General features: G+C 39.3%; 1 protein-coding gene across 5 annotated transcripts in view; it reads left to right on the top strand.

The window, feature by feature from the left end:
* The window catches only part of TLCD4 (TLC domain containing 4), a 101,644-nt gene that overhangs the window by 76,955 nt on the left and 3,876 nt on the right, over positions 1 to 20,813 (top strand). For all 5 annotated transcript variants that reach the window (XM_062191792.1, XM_062191791.1, XM_062191788.1 and 2 more), the window contains one exon: positions 14,658 to 14,731. In XM_062191792.1, coding sequence (XP_062047776.1) covers positions 14,658 to 14,731 — 74 coding nt within the window. The remainder of the gene's footprint in view (positions 1 to 14,657; positions 14,732 to 20,813) is intronic.

A 20,813-nucleotide genomic window follows, 5' to 3' on the forward strand; every position in this document is an offset into this window, starting at 1 on the left:
TTATAATATCTTGATCACTATTTTTGTACCTCTGCTATATTTGCTGCAGTTCTAAAATTACCTGGCAGAGTGATTTAGAGCTTAAAGATTCTTACTCCGTCTATGTAGAAGTAAAAATCCTACAGTTTCTTTTTCTTGATATTCAGCTTGTACTCCTGGGGTAGCAGGGAAATACAGCAATCTGATCTCTTATTATAAGGGAAATACCACATTTAAGCTTTAATGCCTTATTTTAAGGCTAAGCCACCATCCGTTATATACCCTTCCTGTTCTCTTTGGTAAACTTAGGTTGTATTTGTTCCTTGTGAATCACCTTCTTTTCCCAGTCAAACCTACCTTTACAAAAAGAGTTATGATGCCTTTGAAACATTTAAGCTTGAAAATCACCAAGTATGCATCCTTTCCTAACTCTTCTGCATATCACACTGTCTTGAAATCTAATCATTGTTATTCTACTGTGATTTAGGGAGAAAATTTGGTTTTCATAGGTCTTCAGGATATTATGTACAGTATGATGCCGTAAGAGTAAGAATTTGTTTCCTGCTTAATGCTTCATCCCCGTGCCTATATTTTAAAAGCATTTTGTAAGCAAATATGTATGCAGTGTTATTGAAAATGAAAGAAATGTTTTGTCAGATTCAGTAAAGTTGTGATTTATAGTATTAGAGTAGGAGACAAGAATTTGAAAATTTTGGCCTTGTGTTTAGTCTAAGGAAAAATCTGCCTGGCAGTGCCTGAAACAAATGCTGTGGTTCACCAACATTTTATTGTTAGCAGGGCTGAAACAGAAAAGCTCTCATTTTAAAAAGATTTTAATAGAATTACCTATTCTCAATCATACACAACTCCTGTATTTCCTCCTCTTCTCCCATTAGTGTAGCCTTAAAAAATTTTAGGTAACTATGGTAACTGTTATGGCTACATTTCAAGATACCAAAATTTCAGAGATTAGCTAGGAAGGCGTTAAAAATAGCCACCTAATATAGCTTACTAAAGCAAGATTCAGTAGCAGGGTCTGTGTAATTTCTTCATATTTTCCAATTTACGTTCAGTAAAACATGTTAAATATTTAATCAATGAAAAGTGTTTTTAAAACTTCAATAACATGTTAAGTAATTTTTTTCTAAGGAAATATTTTCAACTTTCTTATATAATAATGAATAAAAGACTGTCAGAGATAAGTCTTGGAGATTGTTTAATAGAATTTCTGTAGCCATTTAGGAAACTATATAGAAACACAAAGTAAGTTTATTATTCTAATTGAGGGATTGACTATAGCAAAATTAAGTGGTCAGTTTAAGAAATATGTTATACATTTTCATATACAGAAATATGTTATATGCTTGCATACACATGTATATATTTGTGTGTTTTCTACCTTGAAATTTGCAAGGACATTCACTTTTTAAATATTTACTTATTTATTTGAAAGCAGAGTTACAGAGAGACAGAGGCAGAGAGAGAGAGAGAGAGAGAGAGGTCTTCATCTGCTAGTTCACTCCCCAGATGGCTGCAGTGGCCAGAGCTGGCCGATCTGAAGCCAGGAGCTTCCTCCGGGTCCCCCATGCGGGTGCAAGGGTCCAAGAACTTGGGCCATCCTCTACTGCTTTCCCAGGCCATGACAGAGAGCTGGATTAGAAATGGGGCAGCCAGGACTCCAACCAGTGCTCATATGAGATGCCGGTAGTGCAGGTGGCAGCTTTACCTGCTACACACAGCACTGGCCTGGGAAATTCACTTTTTAATATAAAGTGTCTCATGTGACCACTCCCACAATTTGCTAACATAAATAGTGCTCCTGTGACAGTTCCTCCGTTTTGAGCGAACAGGAGTTCCAGTCCAGTCTACCTACCTTTCTTGTCCTGGGATTAGTCTTTCATGCTTGATTCTGGACGCTAAGTATAGCTCTGATTTGTGTAGTGGAGTTTCCCTGGCAGAGATGGCTCCCTTTCTTTCTTTAAGATTGCTTGATTTCTGAATTCTGTTTTCATTTCAGTGCCAACAAAGAAAACAGTTGATAGAGATTATCATATCTACTCTAGTCAATATTTTGCTCTTAATTAGATTTGTTTAAAGCAAATTTAAAATATGATACTACTTCTATAAGGCATCTAGAACAGTCAAATTCAAAGAGACAGGAAATAGGACAGTGGTTACCAAGGGCTAGGTGGAGGAGATGATAGGAAGCTATTGTTTAATACATGTTAAGAGTTTTCTTTAGGACTATGAAAAGGTTCTGGAGGTGAATAGTGATGGTGCATGACCACCAGTGTGGATGTACTTAGTGCCACTGAGATGTATATTTTTAGTTGAAAGGAAGATAAGAGAGAGAGAGCAAGAGAGGGAATGAGTGAGAGAGAAATCTTCCATCTGCTAGTTCACTCCAGATAGCTGTAACTTGCCTTAGCCAGGAGCCTGGTACTCCTTCTAGTTCTCTTGGGCCATCTTCCACTGCCTTCCCAGGCACATCAGCAGGGAGCTGGATCAGAAGTGGGACAGTGGGCCTGCATTGTGGCACAGTGGATTAAGCTACTGTCTGTAGGGCCAACATCCCGTATCGGCGTGATTTGCATCCTGGATGCTCCACTTCCCATCCAGCTCCCTGCTAAGGTGCCTGGGAAAGCAGCAGAGGATGGCCCAGGTGCTTGGGCCCCTGCCCCCATGAGGGAGACCTGGAAGAACATCCTGGCCCCTGGCTTCAGCCTGTTGTGGAAATTTGGGGAGTAAACCAGTGACTGGAAGATCCGTCTCTCTGTCTCTCTCTCTAATTGTGACTTTTTTAAAAAAAAGTGGATCGGCTGGGACTCAAACCAGTGCTCATATGGGATGCTGGCATCACAGGTGCCAGCTTAACCTGCTGTGTCACAGTGCTGGCCACGTGATCTGTATACTTAACAATTGTCAAAATAGTAAATTTTTGTTATGTGTATTTAATTATAAACTTAAAAAGCAGTACTATCAAATGACTAAAACGAAGTTATGAAGGAGAACTATATATAGTTTGGACAATGTTTTCAGTTTTTTTTAAACAACTGCATACTAGGCATATGTAACAGGCAAAACAGAAGTTAATACTGATAAATGTTAAGTTTAACCATGTGCAAGAAGGGAGAAAGCTGGAAGCAGTAGATGACAACAGTTGAGTTGCATCAGTACTGTCTCACATGCTGAAAATGAAAGCTGTTTTCAAATTGAGACTCTATTAAAGGAGGCGCAGTATCCAATTCAAACACAATTTTACTTTGCTTTGTCAAACTACACCCTAGAACATCATCCTCTGAAGCCCCTAATCTCATGTATGTTGGGGCAGAAGCCATTGGGGAGAACCACCGGACAACTGTGGAGGGGAGATTAGATTAGGCAGCTGTTGTCTTAACAGCAGGCAATTAAAGAACCCAGAGATGTCAGCCTAGAAAAGACGAGAAGTTGGACGGCATGAGGGCTTCAGAGTGTCCCTGGAAGAGTGAAAGGATGAGGTGGAAGGGGGTTGAGTTATTCTGGATTAATTCAGAAATTGGGGTGAGGACCAATGAGGGTAGTAAAGATAGGTAGGGGAGACTTCTCTTGTACAAAGGAAAGACATCCCCAATGTTTGCCATGTTCTAACAATGAAATGGTCTTTTAAACTAGCTTGTCTTCCATAAGATACCTTCAAACAGATAGATACAGCAAGTAGAGACTTTAAGTATCCTTAAAGTTCCATTCTAATTCTGAGATTCTGTGATTCAGCTGTCCTGCTGAAATGATAATTTAGTTTTTTTTTAAAGATTTATTTATTTATTTAAAAGTCAGAGTTACACAGAGAGAGGAGAGGCAGAGAGAGAGAGAGAGAGAATGAATGAATGAATGAGGCCTTCCATTTGCTTGCTCACTCCCCAATTGGCCACAACGGCGGGAGCTGTGCCAGTCTGAAGCCAGGAGCCAGGAGCTTCCTCCAGGTCTCCCAAGCGGGTGCAGGGGCCCAAGGACTTAGGCTATCTTCTACTGCATTCCCAGGCCATTGCAGAGAGCTGGATCGGAAGTGAAACAGCTGGGTGTGGAACCGGCGTGCATATGGGATGCTGGTACTGCAGGTGGTAGCTTTACCCACTACGATAATTTAGTTCTAATACTAACTAAACAATGGAAGGTAAACACTATGGTATGTTGAGTTCTTCCATAAGCCCTGGAGAAAGGGTGAAAGCAGCTGATATGCCTCTCCATTCACTTCTGGGAGAGAGAAGAGGAAATCATGAAGCCACTGACCCAGTCTCATCTCCTTGTCAATAGAACTTTTGGGTAAATGGAACACTGATATTGGTTGGAAGGAGGAAACCTGAATTCTAAAATGCCCTTAGTAGAATGTCGCTGGATGAAGACTGCCTATTTTAGAGACCCCAGGATCTATAGGCACAACTCCTTGGAGACTGTCCAGATTTCTAAGGGTATAACATGTCATTTCCAAGTTAAAACCTCCATCCTATGTAAAGAACTACTTGAACTTCACTTAGTTCTGGGCCAGGTCCTATTGTTAAACATAGCAAGGAGGGACCTGGGTTGCCAACTGCCCTTGACGGTCCTAGACTTCTCCCTGCTTCATCTGAATTAGTAATGGCTTCTATCCATGTATCATTTAGTAAAGATTAGACCCTGTTTCACATGGATCTGATTTGGCAGTCCAATCCTATGTCTTCACTCAAATCTTCAACTCTGTCTTGTGAGTGAATAATCAAAAACCTGGAATGATTAAAGTAGACAGTTACTAAATATGGACATAGATTTTTGTCCCCAAATCGCAATTCTTGATTGATGGTACTCTTAAAAGGTTTCCCATGAAAATATTCTAAGGCTCTATGTCAGTCTCTAGACTTACAAAAGGTGCCCCGTTACTGCTACTGCAGAATATAGTCACGTTTTTATCTGGGATTCCAATTCGAGATGCCAGAATTGATTTCCTGCCAGTCTACTGTCCTAGTGGAGCGTAGTGGGGAAGGGCGCCCATCAGTATCTAAGCCAATGGTGGTGGCACAGTATTTAGCACCATACTAGTAATAGTATGTACGTGCTAACATTGATTATCATTCTCCCCTGCCTTCTTTTTTTTATTAAACTTTTATTTAATGAATATAAATTTCCAAAGTACAGCTTATGGGTTACAATGGCTTCCTCCCTCCCATAACTTCCCTTCCACCTGCAGCCCTCCCCTTTCCCGCTCCCTCTCCCCTTCCATTCACATCAAGATTCATTTTCAATTCTCTTTATATACAGAAGATCAGTTTAGTATAAAGTAAAGATTTTAACAATTTGCCCCCATATAGCAACACAAAGTGAAAAAATACTGTTGGGGTACTACCTATAGCATTAAATAACAGTGTACAGTACTGCCTTCTGAACCTCTGGTCCTACCGATTCTTAGCTAGTAGACACTTAAATTTCTCCTGGTAAAAAAAGCAGATCCTTATAGTCACTTTCTGAAAAGGGAATTTTCTTTGATGCTATGGAAGGGGTCAGACAGGCCCTGCTTTGTTTTCATAGTCACGCAGAGGCTGTGGCAAGTGTGGGTTTTGCTACAGTACGTGCAAAACTCCTTAAAAGTGCTTAGGGAAGTGGAAACAGCATATCACTTTTGAATTCTGCCTTAATTTAGTAAAGTGAAGTAAAAACATTTATCATTTATTTTAAAAATTAGGGCCGATTTAAATCTAGTCTTTTAATAGCATCTATCTCACTTTTATTTCAGTAGGTTTTCTTGAATAGGAGAGAAGAGGATAAGGCAGCAAGGCATTGCACATAACCTGGAGTTTGTCTAACGGCTACCTATGCCTATGGAAGGATGTGTCACATATGCTGCTGTCTCTCGGGGTGTATTGGATTAAATGGGTTGAGAGTCACTTATGTATTGATATATGGGATAAAAGAATAAAGAAGTAAGATTACTGAAGTGTATTTCTGTACCTCAGAGTGGCTCACAGAAGTTTTGAATTAAGGGTAGAGAATAAGGATGGGGGTTAAGAATATGATAGAACATGTGGTTTCAATTAGAATTTTGCATATGAATGTACTATATGTTACAAAGATGGGATCAAAACTAAAATTTAAATTTTGTTTTGCATATTGAAGTATTATGTAACAACAGATTCACTACTGTGTTAGAACTTGTGTTAGAAAACGTAGTGGAGGAGCCGGCGTTGTGGTGTAGCAGGTAGAGCTGCTGCCTGTGGTGCCAGCATCCCATATGGGCACCTGTTCACGTTCTGGCTGCTCCACTTCTGAACCACCTTTCTGCTGATGGCCTGGTAAAGCAGTGGAAGATGGCCCCTGTTGGTTGGGCCTCTGCACCCTCATGGGAGACTTGCAGGAAGCTCCTCTTCCTGGCTTTGGATTGGCCCAGCTCCTGCCTTTGCTGTCATTTGGGGAGTGAACCAGCAGATGGAAGATCTCTCTCTTTCTCTCTCTGACTCTGCCCTTCAGATAAATAAATAGATCTTCAAAACAAAAAAGAAAACCTATTGAAGACTAATGTGATTGTGTCAGTAGGACACAAAGTGCAACACAAAGGTCTTCCTATTGACTAACAATATGACATTTTGATCATCAACTAGAATACTGGCTGGTCGATTAAAACCCATTGACTCATGAGTTGTTAATGTTATAAAACAAAATCAGGACATTAAGGTGGGAAGTTCTTGCTTGAGGTCTCATGTCCATGCTGTTAGATGGCTGTTGGGGCTGGAGTCATCTAAGGACTCAGCAGGCTTGGATGTCATAGAGGGGCTGATACACGTGGCTGGCCATTGCTGCTGGCTCTGCACTCTGAGGGTGGGATGTTGATCAGAGCATCTATCTGTGGCCCCACTGTGTAGCTTGGGCTTCGTGTGTTCTGAAAGGGAGCATTTCAAGGGGAATTATTCTAAGAGACCTAGGAGGAAGCTGCAAGGCTTCTTATAACTTCAGATGACTCAGAACACTATTTCCACTGCGTTCTGTTGATCAAATGAGTCACCAAGGGTAGCCTAGACTCGTGGGGAGAGAAAAAAGCCTTTACCTCTTGAAGTAAGGAACACGCACACAGAGTGAGAGAAGGAATTGATGAATTGATGGTGGCCATTCTTAGAGACGGTCCACATCTTGACTTGTTAATACTAAATAACATCATGCAATGAGGGGTAATAATTTAGCTCTCATGCCTCTTTTTGCCTTCCCTTGTTTAGAGGTGAATGTGGTTTTGACTTTAAAGGTGATATGTGCACCTGTGTATGCTGCTTAGCAAGCAACGTTCACCTCGGGGAACATGGGCCTGGCACTCAGCTAGGCTTTCCGGATAGAATGATGAACAAAGCCCAGGGAACACAGGTGTTTGCAAGAGGCTGTGTGCTCTTCACAAACAGCCAGTTGTGTGGAGACACTGGACCCAGCTGAGGGGAAGAGCCTTTTTAGAGGAATGTAGCAGGTTGCTGTGGGACCTGGTGAGGGTGATTGGAATCTTCACAAACCACAGCTTCAGAGAAGTAGGAGAGCTAGCTCCTCAAGCTTAGACACCCCCAGATTTCTCTAGGCTGGGACTGCAGTCCTCTCACATTAGGATTCAATAGGGTTTCTTGGTAGTGGTGGTGGTGGTGGTGGGGCTATTAAAATACAGAATTCTGGACCAATTTGAGTATGTCTGTGATGGGGCCCTGAAGTATGTGTCTCTAGCAAGTACCTGAGTGATGCTGCTACTGCTGCCACTGCTGACTAGCAATGAGAGAACCAGCCATTCTCTTTGGGGACAGGAGAGAGAAATGATGAGAAGGGCTGGATGTCATGCTCATTGTTTTTTTAAAGGCTATGTTTATTTATTTATTTGAAAGTCAGAGTTAGAGAGATCAAGATCTTCCATCTGCTGGTTTACTCCCCAGATAGCTGCAATGGTCCAGGATGGGTTAGGGCTGAAGCCAGGAGTCAGAAGCTTCATCCAGGTCTCCCACATGGGTAACAGGAGCCCAAGCACTTATATCATCGTCTGCTACTTTCCCAGACCTTTAGCAGGGAGCTGGATGGGAAGCAGAACAGCAGAACATGAACTAGTGCCTATATAGGATGCCAGTATCACAGGCAGCAGCTTTACCCGCTATGCTACAACACTGGCCCCAATACTTAATTTTTAATTTTTTTTTTACAAATTCAATACAATTATTATGATGATTATTATTTTTTTTTTACAAAGAGACAGTTTCCTCAAAGTGGAGAGTATTTGTACTTTGGCCAAAGTTGTTTAGTTGAAAGCATGTCAGATTTGCCACTTAAAGACTGATTTGATATTCTTTGGTACTTTGGTTAATAGTTACGTTTAATTCTATGTCAATATGAAAGGAGTTGGAAGAAGTAATCTTTTTAAACTTTCAAATGTCTTGGACATAGTGTATTTCATGAAAGTATTTTTGTATTTTTTAAGGATTTACTTATTTGAGAGGCAGAGTTACAGAGAGAAGTCTTCCATCGCTGGTTCACTCCCCAAATGGCCGCAATGGTTGGAGCAGGGCCTATCCAAAGCCAGGATCCAGGAGCTTCCTCTGGTTCTCCCACTTGGGTGCAGGGGCCCTAGTACTTGGGCCATCATCTACTAATTTTAGCAGGGAGCTGCATCAGAAGTGGAATAGCTGGGATTCAAACCAGTGCCCATATAGGATGCCAGTGCTGCGGGTGAAGGCTTAACCCACTGCACCACAGTGCAGGCTCCCTTATTTTTGTATTTTTAAAGTGAATATTAGCTGGAGATAAATTTTTAAAATTTTTTTAAAGTTTAAAGTTATTGCTACTGTATTTACTATCTTATATGACTTTGGGGTGTCTGAAATAATTTAGAGATCAAACAAGAAGTATTGTAGAGGTCAAACAAATTTCAGTAATGGTTCTCATTGTTGGAGAAACTATTTGAAGGATATAATAAGCAATTTATCAAGGACTTTGGCTGACATTGGGAACACATGAACTCATAATGTTTTGTAGACTCTGGTCTGTCGTATTCTCTAAACACTGGACAGAACTATACAGAGTCCACAGACTTAGAACAACTGACCAAAAGAAGACTGTTACTAAAACACAGACTGGTAGAATCACTGTCTTTTTGATTGAGGGAGAAAGGCAATGTTATCGATGAGAGAACTTATAATTAAGAAACCAGAGCGTATGTTTATTGCACATATGAATCCAATATAATGACGGATTATACTAATAAAAAGATTCTTAATATTTCTAGTGTGGCATAGGTAAGAATGTCAGTAAAATCACTCTTTTCCTCCCCCAGAGTAACAAAATAAAACTAACAACAAGAAAATAGCTTTTTGTTTCTCTAGTCTTGTTCTGCTTGTGCGTTGTTTTCAAAGTTCTCCCTTGTCCTACTTCACTTCAGGATTTAAAGGGGGAGCAAAGCAGAACATTTCAGCTTATTTTATTTGGATTATCCACAATTGAACACAATTACTTATTATTCTAATCTCTTCTTAACTCAAATATTTTGAATGAATTGTTTTGAACAAACTCACCGAAACTTGGAACAAGTCAGCAAAAAATTTCTTTTAATTACAAAAGCACATGTAGGGCAGGCATTGTGGTGCAGCAGTTTAAGCCACTGCTCAGGATGCCTGTGCCCCATATTGGTGGGCCTGGGATTGAGTCCAGTTCTGTGTCCCATCCAAGCTCCTTCTAATGCACTTCCTGGGAGGCAGCAGTGATGGCTTAAGTACTTGGGTCCTTGCCGCCTGTGGACACCCTGATTGAGTTCCTGGCTCTTAGCTTAGGCCTGGCCCAGCCCCAACTATTGCAGGCATTTGGGAAGTGAACTGGAGGATGGACGATCTCTCTCTCTCTCCTTCTCTCTCACTCTGCATTTCAGATAAATAAAAATAAATTTAAAAATTTTTTAAAAGCCAGAAAGATGGCATTAAAAAAAAATAAGTGCACAAAATATCCAGGAATTTGGAGTGTGAATAGTAATTTGTTTCCTCTTTAAAGTGCCTCTTTTATGCTGGGTGAGTTAGAGGTGTCAGATGTTTGTTATTTCCTCATCTTACTATTTCTTAGCTGCAAATATGATTTCTATTATGTATTAAAATGAATTTATAATAAAACCAATATGGGAGTGGCTTGCCTGTCCTGAGTGTGCCATTTTATAGGAAAAATCTTACACCCTAAGAAATCACTTTCCATTATGCAAAAAAAAAAAATCATGGCATCCATGATTTGTGTTTCCAGTAATAGGTCATCCATTATCAAGTATGTTATAATCATGGCCATTACAGTCCATCTAGACTTTTCCAGTTAGAAGTCATGATCTGTATTGAGACAGCTAGTTTAATCTGTAACACTGTGGGTACTTATAACTCTATTTTCTAAGAGTTCAGATAATGAAAATGGTTATGGTACTAATGCCAGAATGCCCCAGATATTATTGATACAGAAGGTTATTATTTCATATGGAGACACACATATATGTAATATTAGCATAGTATTATAGACAGATAATCTAAAGAGTGTATACTGTAAAAGGATTTGGGGTTGGACATTGTATGGGTCAAATTGTACCCCTTCCAAAATTTGTATTTGGAAGTGCTAACTCCCAGGACCTCAGAATGTGACCTTACCTGGAAATGGAGTTGTTGCAGCAGTAGTTAGTTGGGATCGTACTGGAGTAGAGTTGGCCTCGTCATCCATTATGACTGGTATACTTAACAGAAAGGGCCAATTTGGACACAGACCTGCACATAGGGTGAAAACTATGCAAAGATTGGTATGAGGCTTCCAAAAGCCAAGGAGCTGTAGGAGCTAGCATAGAGCTGTGTGACACATCCTTTCCAAGAATCTTTTGAGGGGCCATGGCCCTGTGGACACCTTGATTTTGGGTTTCCAGCCTCCAGCACTATGAGACAATAGTTTTCTGTTGTTTACACCAAGCAGTGACCACAGCCCTAGCAAACTAATGCAGGCATGGTGGAGCACCTAGTGGGACTGAATCTTGCAAATGAGGGTGCGGCAGGCAAGCACATCAAAATTCATCTGTACTTTTGCCGTTCGTCTTCTGGAAAGAAGATGTGATTCTCAGTTGAAAACAGTGAGCATTGCTTTAGCTGGGACATAGCATAGGGAAATGTACACTGTTCCCTTGATTGCTCTATGAGCTGAATGAAGTTGCATTTCCTGATTCAGAGATTGCAACTACAATATCCTGTAGCTGAAAAAAAGGGAACATTATGTTATGATATGTTGGCCTCTTAGAAAATAGCTGATTCTGTCAGATCTTACCAATGACCAGACTTTTTACAGTATATCATGTGATATGTCAAATCACAGCAACAACAAAATGTTTTCCTCATTTTTTTTCATACTTTGGTTTAAAAAATGGAGTTTCAACAGAATTTTGATCTCTATAAAAATTTTAAAGAAACCACAAAAAAACTTGTTGTTCCAGTACAAATTAGATTTTGTTAATCTATCTGCATATTTGGCAGACAGTGTAAATTTGGCAAACTCCATTCAGTCTGTAAACATCTTACCAAAGAGAATAAAAATATATATTACCTTGCATACCTTATACCCAATACTGCTAAAAAAGGGGTGTAATGTGCTTGCTTCTCATAAATACTGGGGCTTTCATAATGAAAGTTGTTGATTACTTTTCAGTTACCCTAAAAACCTACAAAAGTACTTAATCAGATTTCTTGTCTTTATGGAAACTGAGGAAGTGACCTACAGAGATGTGTGCCCACAGGATAGCTGTCACTTGTTGCTGGCCATGGAAGAGATGTTAAATGCTGTTGTGCTATAAAATGGTGTTTTTAAAGTGTGAAACATAAAGACTTTCCTTATTTAATTTGGAAATAAGTTGATGAAGAGAACGCAGGAAAGTATTATAGCAAAACAAGTATCTATGCCCTGTTTATTCAAAACTGTCTGATGATCTTTGAGGAGTATAGCAAATGGTGAGCTGTCTGTACCTGAGTTGTTTGCTGTGTGTCTGTTGTGACAAAAATTCATCCAATGAAAACAGTTACTCATTTTTGGAAAATAAGACGGCTTCAGAACTAACCAGAGAAAGGTAGCCACAGTAAACAGGACTTTCGTTACCAAAACTTATTTGGAATCTATCCAGTTTGGTTTGGAGAGTATAAAAACTATGGGAGTTGTAGACATGAATAGCCACCTTTATGATCGGTTTATATGTTCAAATGGCCTTTTAGCTGATCTAACCAACAAGCCTGTAGATAGAAAGTTCATAGACATTACTGGAGAGCTGGAAACTTCTTGTGATTCTAAAAGCCTTCTGTTGCTAGAAGTAAAATTTAAATAGTATATGCCCAAGCATCTTTGTTGGAGGAGTGTTTTGCTTGAGGTCATTATATTGGACTCACACCAGGATTCAGTGTAATGTGGGATTAAGAGCTGAGCTGCATGCCAAAGTAAATTATGTGTTTGACCATAGTCACTTTGCCACTATATTAGAAGAAAGATGTTCTAAAAGCTGCAGGCAGTTTAGAGAAGTATTATTGGAAAAAGAAATAGAGTAAAAATATCCTGCTGTATCATTTGGTAGAAATGTCATTTTAAAAATAAAATATAGAAAAAAATAAAGTATAGGCAATAACCTTACTTAGTCCTGTTATATTTACATTCTCTTTTTAAAGATGTATCACATTTATTATCTTAAAAACATGTAATAATATAGTCTACCTAATTTAAATACCTGACAGGAAAATAAAAGAGCAAAAACATAAAAACAATGATCTATTATACAACTCTTATTCATTTGATAAGTCTCAATTTCTACTAATTGCCACTGTTAACAAGCCCTATTATTTTGTTTAAATAAAAGGATTTATTGTAGAAGAACAGTAAATTGTACAGAATGACATAATTTCAAATAAATGGCTGTTCACATTCCTGTGTTGAAGTAGTAAAATGTGATGCATGCATTTCTCATACACTGTTGTTCGGGATTGGCCTGGCTGTGTGAGGCGTTGGCTGCCCTCCTGTGCACACCATACTCACCATGCTTACCGCTTTTGTCTTTTAGGCCATCACTCCCCCTCTTCTTCCTCATCACACGTTCTAGTATCACTAAGGACAATGAATTTGAGATTTACGAAGTTTTAGGTTGGCCTTGGAAAAGCTGATTTTTATAATCCAGTTCTGAATTCTAAATCCGTGAAATAATTTACATGAATAAGTCTGAAAATCATATTATTCTCACTTGAAAGGCAGCATGGTACATAACCAGAAGAAAAACAGTTTCTGAAGTTTGGCGTATATCTAATGTATCAGGGATGAGTATGTGCTTTTCTTTGGCATGTTGTCTTAATTCTGATGTAATTTAGACGCATTGGAGTGACTCCATTTACCTAGTAGGAATTTTGAAAATATATTAAAATTCTTGGCTGAGGAGAGGTTGGGTGTTGTGAACCAGTAGGAGAAGCTGCTCTTTGCAATGCCTGTATCTCATATTGGAGTGCTTATTCCAGGGCAGGCTATTTGCTTATTATCCAGATTTCTGCTGATACATCCCCGGGAGGTACCAGATGATGCCTCAAGTGCTTGGGGCCATCCTACCCATGTAGGAGACCTAGATGGGATTCTAGCCTTCACCCTGGCCCTGTCCTGCCTGTTGCCAGCATTTGGGATTGAGCTGGTAGATGGAAGATCCCTCCCTCTTCTCTCTGTTGCTGTGCCTTTCAAATAAAAAAGTAAATAAACATTAAAAAAATAAAATTCTTGGACTATTTAAAAGGGTACTTCAAAAGTTTTATGGAAAATGGCATTAAAGGATCTTTATTTTGGTATAAAGATTTTGAAATTCATGGATATCATGGGTCTTCCAACAGTTTATGGAAAATGCCTGTTATGAAAAGAAAAAAAAAAAAAACGCATGGATTTCAAGATTTTGTTGCACCAAAATAAACTTACCATTTAATTCCACTTTTCCACAAATTTTTTGCAGAACCCTTTTACTTTTGGTTTTTTGTTTATTTATTGATTTTGCTACACTTTTCATATCATGACATGGATAGAATGTACTAGAAATTGTATCTAAATTTAGAAAGGTCCTAAAGGTGTTTTTGTTCTAGGATCTTCAGTTTGACAGATTTATTTTAGACAAGGTTTGGAGTTTGTCATTTTATTTGGCAAATATGCACTTGCTCACTGGTTTATAGGAAAATACAGTTAGTAGGATAAGTATACGTTTCAGATTTTTAAGGTGCTTCTGCTTAATAGTAGTTATAGAAATGAGTTCCTAGTAGGTGTTTAGTTGCAGTAAAACCCCTCAACCTGTGAAGTTCATACAACTTTGATTTTTTTTCCTACCGTAATTTGACAATGTCATTACTAATGGTTATTTACAGAATTCATTAGTTCAGGGTGAGAGAACTGCTTGAAATCTGTTTTCCTAAGTAAACAATAGCTGTATAAATGAGCATAAATGTACAATATACTATCTTTTCAATATAGTGGAATTATAAGGACATTTCTAAATTCTCACAAAGAAGAGAATCTCCTAAGAAGCTGGGAAAGGAAAAGGTAGAAAGTCTGTTGGTATGTTTTGGTATTGATTGTCACGTTACACCGAGAAGCTATGCAGTGTTCCTTCAGAACTTGGGACCTGGGAGAACGTTGTCCTGACATGCTGCTGTTCTGTGTTGACCATCCAGAGAGACGGAGTGCTGGCCTACGTTGGGAATTTTCGCCTGCTCGCCGAGCTTTCCAGCCCTTTTGTGAATCAGCGGTAGGTGACTGACGTCATTGGTGATTTTTAAGTTGTGCCGTTTAGTTTTAGTTTGGGGAAACTTCTGTCACCATGACACAGTTCGAGGAAAGGGAGCCTTGGAAAGGGCAGAGTAACTTACCCCAGGACCCAGGCTGGGCCATGACAATGCCAGCTCTGAGCCCGGCTCTCACTGCTGCAGGAGGATGCTGTATGACACCTGGTGCCAGGGCATTCTTTCATCTTCCGAATGTGCACTGAATCTCAGAATTCTGGAGGCTTCTTGGAAAAGAACAAACACTACTCTCTTTTATGCTGGGTCCAGTTCGTGTTCCTGACACTATCTTTCTCCTGTCCCCGAATTGTGATATTGACATTATCTTAGTCTTCCTCATTTAAAAGAAAGCATCATGTTATTTCTATTTTTTTAAATTTAACAGACTAATTTTATTTCAAGTACACAGTATATAAGTAAATAAACTAAAACTACATAATATTGATTGCCAACACTGGGGGAATTTTTAAACCATCTTAAGCATTTTTAAGAATATAGTTCAGTAGTGTTAAGTGTGTTCTCATTGTTGTGCCTTAGATCTCTAGAATTATGTCATCTTGCAAAATTGAAACTCTTATATCCATTAAATACTAATTTCCCTTCTCCCAAACCTTGACACTCACTTTTCCATTTTCTGTTTTTAGGATTTTGAATATTTTAGATACTTCATATGAATGGAATCATACAGTATTTGATTTTTGGGGACTGACTTATTTTACATAGCATAATGTCTTCAACATTTTGATTGCTTGTACCTTGTGAATCATGCTACAGTGAGCCTGGATCTGCAAATTATCTAAAAGATTCTGGTTTGAATTCTTTTGGATGTGTGGGCTTCTGGAAAAATATATTTTAGAAAGTTTAAGAGATTATTTATTTATTTGAGAGGCAGACAAGTAGAGACAGCTCCCATCTGCTAGTTCACTTTCCAAATGCCTGCAGCGCCTGGGACCAGGCTGAAGCTGGGGAGCTGGGAACTCAATCTGGGTTGTCCGTGTGGGTGACAAGGACCCAACTATTTGAACCATTACATCACAGGGTAAAAATTAGGAGGGAGCTGGAGTCAGGGGCTAGAGCTAGGAATAAAGTAGTAAGTTGTTCCTCAACAGTCAGGACAAGGGCTGATCAAGTCATTATTTCTCATGGTGTCCATTTCACTTCAACAGGTTTCCTTTTAGGTGCTCAGTTACTTGTCACCGATCAGGGAGAACATATGATATTTGTTCCTTTGGGACTGGCTTAATTCACTCAACATGATGTTTTCCAGATTCCTCCATTTTGTTGAAAATGACTGGATTTCATTTTTTTTTTTTACTGCTGTATAGTATTCTATAGAGTACATGTCCCAAAATTTCTTTATCCAGTCTTCTGTTGATGGGCATTTAGGTTGATTCCATGTCTCAGCTATTATGAATTGAGCTGCAATAAGCATTAAGGTGCAGACAGCTCATTTATTCGCCAATTTAATTTCCTTTGGGTAAATTCCAAGGAGTGGGATGGCTGGGTTGTATGGTAGGGCTATATTCAGGTTCTGAGGGATCTCCAAACTGACTTCCATAGTGGCTTTACCAGTTTGCATTCCCACCAACAGTTGGTTAGTGTCCCTTTTCCCCCACATCATTGACAGCATCTGTTGTTGGTAGATTTCTGTATGTGAGCCATTCTAACCGGGGTGAGGTGAAACCTCATTGTGGTTTTGATTCGCATTTCCCTGACTGCTAGTGATCCTAAACATCTTTTCATGTGTCTGTTGGTCATTTGGATTTCCTCTTTTGAAAAATGTCTATTTAGGTCCTTGGCCCATCTCTTAAGTGGGTTGTTTGTTTTGTTGTTGTGGAGTTTCTTGATCTCTTTGTAGATTCTGGTTATTAATCATTTATCTATCAGTTGCATAATTTGCAAATATTTTTTCCCATTCTGTTGGTTGCCTTTACACTTTCCTGACTGTTTCTTTTGCCATACAGAAACTTCTCAATTTGATGTAATCCCACGTGTTAATTCTGGCCTGTGCCTCCAGGGTCTTTTCCAAGTAATCTTTGCCTGTGCCTATATTTTGCAGGGTTTCTCCGATGTTCTCTAATAATTTGATGGTGTTGGGTCATAGGTTTAGATCTTTAATTCATGTTGAGTGGATTTTTGTGTAAGGTGTAAGGTAAGGGTCTTGCTTCATGCTTCTGCATGTGAAAATCCAGTTTTTCCAGCACCATTTGTTGAATAGACTTTCCTTGCTCCAGGAATTGGTTTTAGATCCTTGATCAAATATAAGTTGGCTGTAGATGTTTGGATTGATTTCTGGTGTTTCTATTCTGTTCCATTGGTCTATCCATCTGTTTCTTTTTTTAAAAAATTTTTTTTTGACAGGCTGAGTGGACAGTGAGAGAGAGAGAGACAGAGAGAAAGGTCTTCCTTGTGCCGCTGGTTCTGTACCAGTACCATTCTGTTTTGATTATAACTGCCCTATAGTATGTCCTGAAATCTGGTATTGTGATTTCTCCAGCTTTGTTTATGTTGTACAAGATTGCTTTAGCTAGTCGAGGTCTCCTGTGCCTCCATATGAATTTCAGCATCATTTTTTCCAGATCTGAGAAGAATGTCTTTAGTATTTTGATTGGTATCGCATTGAATCTATAAATTGGTTTTGGGAGAATGGACATTTTGATGATATTGATTCTTCCAATCCATGAGCATGGAAGATTTTTCCAGTTTTTGGTATATTCTTCTATTTCTTTCTTTAACGTTTTGTAACTCTCATCATAGAGATCTTTGGCGTCCTTGGTTAAGTTTATTCCAAGGTATTTGATTGTTTTTGTAGCTATTATGAATGGGATTGATCTTAGAAGTTCTTCCTCAGCCGTGGCATTGCCTGTGTATACAAAGGCTGTTGATTTTTGTGCATTGATTTTATATCCTGCTACTTTACCAAACTCTTCTATGAGTTCCAGTAGTCTCTTAATGGAGTTATTTGGATCCTCTAAATAAAGAATCATATCATCTGCAAAGAGGGATAGTTTGACTTCTTCCTTCCCAATTTGTATCCCTTTAATTTCTTTTTCTTGCCTAATGGCTCTGGCTAAAACTTCCAGAACTATATTGAATAGCAGTGGTGAGAGTGGGCATCCCTGTCTGGTACCAGATCTCAGTGGAAATGCTTCCAACTTTTCCCCATTCAATAGGATGTTGGCCATGGGTTTTTCATAAACTGATTGTATTGAGGAATATTCCTTCTATACCCAATTTGCTTAGAGTTTTCATCATGAAAGGGTGTTGTATTTTATCGAATGCTTTCTCTGCATCTATTGAGATAATCATATGGTTTTTCTTCTCAGTTTGTTAATGTGGTGTATCACATTGGTTGATTTACGAACAGTGAACCATCCCTGCATACCAGGGATAAATCCCACTTGGTCTGGGTAGATGATCTTTCTGATATGTTGTTGCATTCTATTGGCCAGAATTTTATTGAGGATTTTTGCATCTATGTTCTTCAGGCCCTATCTTTCTTACATTCTACCTTAGTCTTCTTGTTTACACTTTCTCTCTGGCTTTTGAAGGTCTCTATGATATGCTTCATGTCTCCAGCCTTACATCTTTTGAGTCATTAGAATCTGTTTTGTGTCTTTCTGGCTCATGTACCTGTGAGTGGTTCTCACTTTTCTTCCTGTATTCATAGTTTGCATTGCCCAACCCTGTTTGAAAATTTTACCCACCTTCAAGTCTAGGTCAAAATCCAAGAGCTAGGCAAGGCTTTAGAGATGAAATGTCCACTTGGCCTCTGTATCCCTGGGTTCTGCATTTATAGATTCAAGCAACTGCAGATCAAAAATATTTGAGGTGCTAGTATTGTGGCATACCAGGTAAAGCTGCCACCTGTGACACTGGCATCCCATATGGGCACTGGTTCGAGTCCTGGCTGCTCCACTTCCAATGCAGCTCCCTGCTAATGCACCTGAGAAAGCAGTATAAGATGACTCAAGTCCTTGGGCCGCTGTACCCATGTGGGAGACCAGAAGGAAGCTCCTGGCTTCTGCCTTCAGACCAGAGACTGGCCCAGCTCCAGCCACTGCAGCCATTTAGGGAATGAACCAGCAGATGGAAGATTCTCTCTCTCTCTCTCTCTCTCTCTCTCTCTCTCTCTCTCTGTCTTTCTGTAAACTCTGCCTTTCAAATAAATCAATAAATCTTTAAAAAAAATTGAAAGAAGTTTGCATCAGTACTGAATGTGCCACAAACTTTTCTTTGTCATTATTCCCTAAGCATATGTCTTTTTTTTTGCTATTTAATCCATTATAATTAGGGACTTCTCATCTGCCATTTTTGCTTCTCCCTGGGTGAGTTCTTCCCTCTCAAGGCTTTAGCCATTTCCCTATTTATTCACCTTGGTGTAATGAACTGTGTATGCATTTTGGAATGATGTTGAGATTCAACCTCACTTCTTATTTGCTATGAACTTGAACAGGTTACTTAATATCCTTGTATTGTAGTTCCCTTCTATATATATAAAAACATTTAAAATATTAAATTACATATTTAAATATTAAATTACTTGCTTCTTCATATTATAGTGTTTTTTTTTTCCTTTACCAAATTCAACCTGTAATGCAACACATTTCCCTCTGCACTCTTTCATGCACCAAGTTACCCAGCTGTCTGCTCACAGCTGGCAGTGCATAGACACATGGGCGTCATCACTGAGTGTTCCTCACTCACCTATCTTTGGTCTACTCCAGTTCCTACCATGTCACTTTCTATCTTTCTTACCTTTGCCACCTCTTCTCCTCCACTGTCAGTGCTCTAGTCGATCATCTCTTGCCTGTAGCTCTGCACTGTCCAGTAGAGTAACCACAAGACACATACAGGTTGAGTAGTCCTTATCTCAAACACTTGGGACAAGAGGTGTTTCAGATTTTGGAATACTTACATGTAATGAGATACCTTGGGAGTGGGGAACCCAAGTCTAAGTTTTGATTTAGGTACACCTTATATAGATAGCCTGAAGATAATTTATATATTTTTAGGGTGCCTGATTTTGACTGGGACCCATCGTCTGAGGTTAGTTGTGGAATTTAACACTTGTGGCAAAATGTCAGTGTTCAAAAAGTGTTGGATTTTGGAGCATTTTGTATTTTCAGGTTAAGGATGCTTAAGCTGTATGCTTGTTTATTTTAAATTGCTTAAATAAAATTTTAAAAACAAAACATTTCAAATACTTCATAGCCCCATGTGAGTAGTAGCTGTACTGAATTGGGTAACATGCTTATAGAACATTTTCATTGTTGCAGAGAGTTCTTTGGACCATGCTGCTGTAGACCAGGGTGGCAAAACATAACTTTGTGAGCCGAACCTGCTGCCTGTTTTTGTAAATAAAGTTTTATTGGACCATGGCCATGTTCTTTTGTTTACCATAACTGCACTCACTGGTCACTGTGACAGAGAACATATGACTTCCAAAGGCTGCTGCTTTATATTCACTACCTGGCTCTTTATGGAAATGTTTACTGGTCCTGCTCTGAACCCTCTGCCTGCAGCCCTGTTCCCCTTTCTTCTCTCTTCCGTCTACTGTCTCCCACAATGAAGGTAATGTGCAGGTTGAATGCTCGGTGCCTCCTGCTGCTTACAGGATAAAATATGATCTCTTCAGTGTGACACAGAAAACTCTCCACGGAGAACTATCTTATCTCCTTCTGCCACACTGTTCCTTAAACTCTCATCTCAGGCCAGCTTGTCCATTTGCTGGCAAGGCCTCCTGTCGTCTTACTCATTATTCAAGACACAACCCTTGGATCATTTTCATCACTAAACCCCATCTCTTTCCAGGCCGTGTCGGGTGCACCTTACTTGTGCTTCCCAAAAGCAATATATGGTTATTAGTTCTAAAACCGTTTGAGGAAATACCTAGGAATATAGTTGCTGGATTATTTATATGAATATGTTTAGCTTTATAGCTGCTAAAATATCTCCTTATGGTGCTTGTGCCAGTTTTTCATTCCCCCTGGCATCCTTGTCAGTAATTGTCATTGTCAGTGTTTTGGGTTCCAACCATTTCATAGG

This window comes from Lepus europaeus, chromosome 5 (genome assembly GCF_033115175.1).
Source record: "Lepus europaeus isolate LE1 chromosome 5, mLepTim1.pri, whole genome shotgun sequence".
NCBI lineage: Eukaryota > Metazoa > Chordata > Mammalia > Lagomorpha > Leporidae > Lepus > Lepus europaeus.